The 7,058-nt window shown below is 42.8% G+C and overlaps 1 protein-coding gene across 3 annotated transcripts; it reads left to right on the forward strand.

Annotated features, from left to right (window-relative positions):
• The first annotated feature begins 248 nt into the window (after positions 1 to 248).
• On the forward strand, positions 249 to 6,318 carry LOC123398978 (pumilio homolog 24-like). 3 transcript variants are annotated; one of them, XM_045093416.1, is made up of 18 exons: positions 249 to 542; positions 1,104 to 1,470; positions 1,575 to 1,628; positions 1,975 to 2,036; positions 2,115 to 2,196; positions 2,281 to 2,404; positions 2,498 to 2,581; positions 2,744 to 2,858; positions 3,045 to 3,195; positions 3,308 to 3,520; positions 3,827 to 3,898; positions 4,073 to 4,123; positions 4,222 to 4,272; positions 4,364 to 4,471; positions 4,549 to 4,713; positions 4,976 to 5,050; positions 5,487 to 5,725; positions 5,928 to 6,318. In XM_045093416.1, exons 2-18 carry the CDS (start codon positions 1,291 to 1,293, stop codon positions 6,058 to 6,060), a joined length of 1,959 nt encoding a protein of 652 aa, XP_044949351.1. In that variant the 5' UTR covers positions 249 to 542; positions 1,104 to 1,290; the 3' UTR covers positions 6,061 to 6,318. The 3 variants fall into 3 exon arrangements, with proteins under 3 accessions (XP_044949351.1, XP_044949352.1, XP_044949353.1); XM_045093417.1 differs by having other exon boundaries at positions 258 to 542; positions 1,112 to 1,470; XM_045093418.1 differs by having other exon boundaries at positions 258 to 542; positions 1,143 to 1,470.
• The last annotated feature ends 740 nt before the right edge of the window (positions 6,319 to 7,058 follow it).

Raw genomic sequence — 7,058 nt, forward strand, 5'->3', positions numbered from 1 at the left:
TAACGATAGGTTAGCATGTCCTATCGTATTTTTATTTTTTAAGTATTGTATACAGTACATGCTCGCACCTATCTTCGGATAGTAGGGTTGTACATTCTGCTACTAATTTGTTTGACGATAAAGATGCGCCCCATTGATATAAATAAGTTTTTTACCGTCAAGAATCTCGGCGATAGGCTCGTATACTCAACCGTCGTGAACCCTGACGGCAAAAAAATTAATAAATCTCAAAATTTTAAAATCGGGGTCAGATCTGGGGTCAAAACACGAAAATTTGCAGGCACCATAGCCCGCTCGCTCGTTTCGTCCCCAGCTAGGGTTCAGTGCCGCCAGCCTTCGACCCCGCCGCGGCGGCGTCAGATCCGCTACAAGCCGGCGACCCCGACCGTCCGCCGCCATCCCGGAGAACTGTGCGGCCAGCCGCCCCGTCTCCTTCCCCGCCACCCCCTACGCCCCGTCCCGTCGGCCAACACCTGCGCGCGCGGCCGCCCCGTCCAGCCCGCCGCCATCATCAAGAGCTCCAGCAACTCCTGCCTCTGCTGGTGAGCTTCTCTCTCCCCTACATCTCTAGGATGGCTACGGACGCTCCACCTGGCTGCTGGTGCTCTGCTTCGCTCCTGCTGCTGCTGCTGCTTGGCTGATGCTGCTCGCGATAGTACACACATGTAGTACACACATATGCAATTTGGTCAGCAATGAAAAAATACACTCTGTTTAGCAATGAAAAAAATACAAACTCTTTTTTAACTCTGTTTAGCAATGAAAAAAATTGTGTACATTAAAACGTTCACATATGGATGTTTTAGATGGAGAAAGTGAAGCATCCTAAAGCAATTTGGGATAGTGCGTATCATTCCATTTATATGGATGTGTGCGTAGAAGAGGTGCGAGCAAATAACCGCGCCCCTGGAAACACCAGTTTGTCGGATGTAGGACAAGCAAATTTGCTTACTAAATTCATATTAAATTTGCAACTAGCTTTCGTGTTCATATTAGACATGAAACTATCAGAAATAACCAAGTATTAGTAATTCAGCACTCAGTTCAATCTAGGGGCGTTACAGACATTTCAGCACACAACTCATACAATAATCACATGCTAGAATCACAGAAAAGAACTGGACAGCTGATTCTGTGGGCAGTTTCCCAGAATCAGATTCTGGAGAATCGTGAGGTGAAAAGAACTGCCCCCTAGACTAGAACGAACCTATCTGGGCATCCTCCTCCGGTGCTGCGACCAGTAAACCCTCGTTCATCCTCCCCCGTTCGCCGACGCCGCCTCGTGTTCCCATGGCCGGAGGTGGTGACCACCCGGGCGCCAACAAGCGGAAGCGCGAGGCCGCGGGGAGGCCCAAGGCGCCGTCCAAGGGAGGCGGCGACGCCACCAAGCGGAAGAAAACCCATGACGCCCCTGCCGCCAAGGCCAAGCCGCAGCCCGTCACCGCCAAGGGCAAGCGGGTCGCCGCCAAGGTATTCCATCGGTGCCCCTTCCTTGTTTAGCTCGTTTGGAGAGCTTGCGCTTTGGTCCTGCTTGTGCTTGTGCTGAAGCTGTGGAATGGTGTCGATTGTGGCAGGAAATGTCCGAGTCGAGGAAGATGAAGAGGAAGCCCAATTACAACCTCGAAAAGGTAATTTTTGTTTTGTACCGTATGCTCCCATTATGATCACGTTTCCTTGTATGTTCAATCTTCAGATTACACTTGCTGCATACATAATAAACAATCATGTAATGCTGCTTGTAGCCTAAACCAAAATAATTGACCTCTGAGTATTACATATTCTTGATTTTTACTTTTGGACTTGAATTCTGCTGGTAGCATTACTTAATTTTGACAATGAAGCAAAAACTGACTTTTATCCCAGTAATAAATAGTAGCAGTGCCTGCTTCAACCACCACTCTGTATATGATGATTCAGTTAACCATACTCTGGCCAACTCTAATTTGGTGTGCCGCCGACACCTAATATCGACAGGAACTGGCAGTACTATGGGAAAAGATGAGATGCCGTGATGTGAGCAAGGAGAATAGATCCAAGTAAGCGTCACTATTAAAGTCTTGTGAGTTGCAACTTATGGTCAACTTCTTATGCCGATGCGTTTGTCATCTCTACAGGCTAGTGACTGAGGCTCTCCGTAAAATGGATGGCAAATATTTTGAAATTGCTGGATCCCATGTAACCGCACGTGTTCTTCAGGTAAGCTGACGATATTCACTCTTTATGAACGCGCTTCTTATGGTGTTTTCGTCCTTATTCTGATAGTCGCCATTCCTTTTTCAGACATGTGTGAAGTGGTGCTCACAGCCAGAGAGGGATGCTGTTTTTGTTGCCCTGCAGCCACATTTGCTCCATTTCTCTCGCAAGAAATACGCTGTTTTTCTTGTGAAGAAGCTCATAAAACTTGGTAAAGTTCTCTACAATTCGCTAAAAACTCGTATGAGTTCATATATGATAACCCTTATAGCTTCACTAACATACCTCTTGTTTGTGACTGCAGCCACTAAAAAACAGCTTGCCTTGTTCATCTCTTCCCTTCATGGTCATGTCGCTTCTCTACTTCGTCACACAATAGGAGCTGCAGGTATGTGTTGCTATGTGTTATTGTCATAAGGGATAGGAACTTGTCGTGTATAGGAGCAGCAGGAGTTAATGGTTGAATGCCATTGTACACATGCGTTTCTATTTGCTATACAAGTAAAGGGGTACATGGAAATCTTACATTGAGATGCACTCTTTTTCGCAGTTGTTGATTGCACCTTTCATCAGGCGACACCGCCTCAGAAAAGAAGTTTGTTGTTGGAATTGTACTCCACCGAGCTTCAGCTGTTCAAGGACTTGACTGAACAAAAATCATGCAGGTTGGCACGCTATAATGTCTTGTCATACATCTGCTTTGTAGTGTCCCCTTAACTTTTGTTACTTCTCTGTACAAAACTTTAACTTGGGCGGACGGAAATATTATTGTAGTCATTCACTTATCCTGACATAGGTGGCTGCAGTTACTTATTTAGTTCAATATCCTAAAATTCAACTTTCTTTTTCAGTTTGTTAGAAACAATTTCTAAGCTTGGACTACAGAAATCATCTGTCCTGCAGTATATGACTACTGTTATCCAGCCAGTTTTGGAAAAAGGTATTGTTGAGTATTCCATAGTACACACGGTCATATTGGAGTACTTAACAATTGCGGACAAGGTAAATGTATTTTATTGACGCGATTGGCCTATCTTTACAACAAAGCTCTCCTTTTTTGATGAAATATTTCTTCAGCTTATTGCACTATCTAATATATGCATGTGTTTCGTAGACATCAGCCTCGGACGTGATTCGTCAGTTAATTCCCCATCTTACTCAAGGGTCATCTGTCGTAGATGGAGATGAACTATCAGGTGTCGCTGAAGTACCAACAAAATCAAAAGCTAAGAAGAAAAGATCTTCAGAACCACTTCTCATTCGTATCATGCAGACCAGGGAAGGATTAAAATTAGGGCTTGCTTGCCTCAAGCATGGCAGTGCGAAGGTACATTGTCTTTTTTTTGTCTTTCTGTTTTCTTATTTGTATCTAGAAAGACAGATTTCAGAGTGATCACTTTTTTTAACTTTGCCAACTCATCTGCTTTATCCAATGTTTATTTATTAACCTCTGTTGATTTTAGACACTAAACAGTCATGCAAATTGAACCGTGTGTTAGTTTTTTGTTTTTTTGTTTTTTCGGGAAGAACCGTACGTTAGTTAGTGCCTCATGCTGCATGTTCAGTAGTACTTCTTTTTATTCTTGCTTATTTCCAGTGTGGTTTTATCATTTAACTTGGTAATGCATTTCAGGATAGGAAGAAAATTATCAAAAGCTTGAAGGGTCAGGTTATGAAGCTTGCTCTCAGTGATTATGGATGCCTTGTAAGTGGTGTCTATATTTCTAATAGTATATTTTAGTATTCAAATAGGGTTTTACTGTGTGAATTTTATGCTTTAACGTTCAAAAACATTCTCCCAATCCACAGTAATTTCAGATGGTTTTATGCTTCCAAGTGATCAATCATCAACTAAACTAACATATCTTTTTTTCTCCAGTTCCTTGCTTGTCTTCTCTCCATTGTTGATGACACAAAACTTCTTACTAAGGTTAGCCAGCACCAATCATTTGCTTGAAGCAAGTGTTATGCTGCCATTACAAGCAATCTGAAGAGACAATGCTTATAGCTTACTTTCATTATTTGTAGGTTGTAATTGAAGAGCTGACAAAACAGTTAAAGGAACTCATATTTGACAAGGTAAAAGCAATAACGAGCTTCTGATATGCTTATTTTTATTTGTTTGTTACACGTACATGAGACTTTATGATGGAGCTCCTTGCTGGAACAGAACGGGAGACGCCCATTGCTGCAGCTACTTCACCCACTTTGCTCACGTTATCTGACTCCGACTGATTTGAGTTGTCTGAAGTACAGTGTGCCTTCCCTTATTTCAAAGGCAAGTTACCTACCCTATTAACTGTTAAGTACTCTGAAGAGAGATAGCCCCCAGAAATTTGCTTTTTTTTGTTTCAGGATGAGGCATCAGAGGGTGCTGCTAAAGTTAACTTGGATAGTAAGTTGGATGATGTAGCTGAAAAAGAACATGGGGGTTCAGAAGACACACTGGTTGCATCTGATAGCAAGAAGGACCCGTTTAAACGGAGGCAAGAACTGTTGGTGAAAAGCGAACTTTTCGAGGTGATACTCTTAACATGTATTTAACTTATTTATTTATTTATTCAATGGCATTTCTTTTTGAGCATGTAGTGTCCCCCCTCAAGAGATCTACATTTATTCTTGCACTAGTACTATGATTTTAGGGTGATTATTTGTGAAAGAACACCTAGTCGCAACATTACTACGCCCTCATTAGTCACATGACACCCTGATCCTGACATTACTATGGTCCCATAGTCACGTACCCCTAGTCCTAATGTAGGTTTTCTTTTTTCCTTTGCAGGTTCTCATTGAGACTTGCATTGAAAATGTTGGAGAGTTACTTCGAGCAAACTTTGGCAAAGATGTATTATATGAGGTAATCCCTTAGTCCATGCTCTACGCTTCTACCTGTACCTCTATAGCCAGTATCTTGCGATAATATTCATTCATCTATGACATTTCTTTGTGAAAGGGACTACTTGTGATAAATAGTGCTATGATTTTACTTGCATGACCTTCACAAGAGACGAGCATTTTTCCTGATTATTATTCAACAATGTGGAAATATTCTTATGAGTTGATGGAACCTTTTCTCTGGGATGCGTTGGTCCCTAGGCCTGTGCTTAGTATTACTTTTATTCACTTTTCCTTAATGATGATGAATCAACCTCCTGTAAAAGAAAATGGCACTCCAGTCTACACACGAACCTACCTACTGTTTTCTTGGTCTGTCTCTTGACACAAATGAGTAAATGACCATTGAAGAGCGTCATGACTGCACCTACTGAGATTCTGTATTGCCATTTTCCAAGGTTGCTATAGGTGGAAAAAATAATGTCTTGGAGGGGGTCACCGACAGGATCCACGTGCTTCACAATGCTATAGCTTCTGACGCAGCACGGCCGAGGACAGAGGATGTTGAGCATGCCTTTGATAACTACCACTCGAGCCGCGTAATCAGAAAGATGGTACTTGATTGCCCTGCGTTTGCCGCTACCCTATGGGAAAAAGCCCTCAAAGGGAAGTCCAAGTCATTTGCAGATGGATTCAGGTACCTCAAAATGATTCCTCATCGATATGCCAGTTGTTTAATCTGTTCATCAAATTTGTGGACCATGCAAATGCGACGAATACAATTTCAACTATTTGTTGCAATTTACGTACTACATTGCACTGCTGAGGTGGTATTTTGAAGGAAATAAAAGGGGAATCATGCGCTGATACTCTTCTGAACTTGTTGATCGTTGCTGCAGCTCCAAGGTGGTGGCTGCCTATCTGGAATCTCCAGATTCCAAGGTGAAGGATCTTGCGAAATCCGAGGTGCAGCCGCTCATCGACGGTGGCATGCTGAAGATTCCAGACCATAAAGCAGCGGAAAAGAAGTGAGTCTTCTCTCGACGGTCCCCTCGCCATCGCCAGCAACACAAGCAGGCCAAGGCGGTGTCCGTGCTTGCGTTTTGGATGAAAGAGTAATACATACATCCGCGTTCATCCTAGTTGAGGTGTATATTCAATTTTGTCACCGGATACCAGTGCTCAAAATACATGCCGTACTGTCACTGGGGAAGTTTGCTGCTACATATTCGTGTGATGTGGTATAATTTTGGCAGTTGATCATCACGTCTAAGCAGACGAGGATACCAATGCTCTTTCTATGCCCACCTTCAGACCCGGCATGTATCGTTTGCACGCGGCTGCGACCTCGCTGCCTGCTGTCGTCGAGGCTCGGTGCCACCACCCTTGAGTTGGTTTCGTTCCTTGAGAACAAGGTCCGCCATGCATTCTCCTCCTGATCCATCTTAATCTGAAAAAAAATGGTGTTTAGAAAGTTAGCTGCTAAGGTTTGTTCATACCATATCAGATGCATAGTAGAGTGGCGTCATGGACGATCTCGGTATTGATGGAACATGCATTCTATGATGGTCTTGCAATTAGCTTGTCTTTTCTCTCTCTAAAATCTTCAATTCCGTTTATAATCCGAGATAATACAAGGGGAGAGAGAGAGGGGAGGAAGTAGAAACACGGCAATTTGGCTCCCAGGCTCATCTGAGCTCGTGCATGAACAGTACCCTGTTCTGAGGTACAAAAAGTATTCAAAAAAGTTCAATTTTTTTATGGTGTAAGATGCTCCTATGTGTGAACTGCTTGCAAATTTTTGTGTAGTTTCGACATTTGAGGAGCTCACGGCAAAAAAGACAAGTTTCAGATGTGTGAGAAACATTTGAAAAGTGCACTATTCATGCCTGATTTTGTCTTTTTTGCCGTGAGTTTCTTGAATGTTCAAATTTCATAAAGTTTTGCAGGGAGTTCACACATAAGAGGATCTTGCATCATGAAAAAAATTGGACTTTTTAAAACATTTTTGGTAGTCTAAAACATGGTAC

Source organism: Hordeum vulgare, chromosome 5H (genome assembly GCF_904849725.1).
Source record: "Hordeum vulgare subsp. vulgare chromosome 5H, MorexV3_pseudomolecules_assembly, whole genome shotgun sequence".
NCBI lineage: Eukaryota > Viridiplantae > Streptophyta > Magnoliopsida > Poales > Poaceae > Hordeum > Hordeum vulgare.

Coding starts and splice junctions, on each gene's coding strand:
- LOC123398978 (XM_045093416.1), top strand. CDS start 1,291: ATGGCCGGAGGTGGTGACCACCCGGGCGCCAACAAGCGGAAGCGCGAG. Junction 1,629..1,974: donor CCAATTACAACCTCGAAAAG/GTAATTTTTGTT, acceptor TAATATCGACAG/GAACTGGCAGTACTATGGGA. Junction 2,582..2,743: donor TCACACAATAGGAGCTGCAG/GTATGTGTTGCT, acceptor TCTTTTTCGCAG/TTGTTGATTGCACCTTTCAT.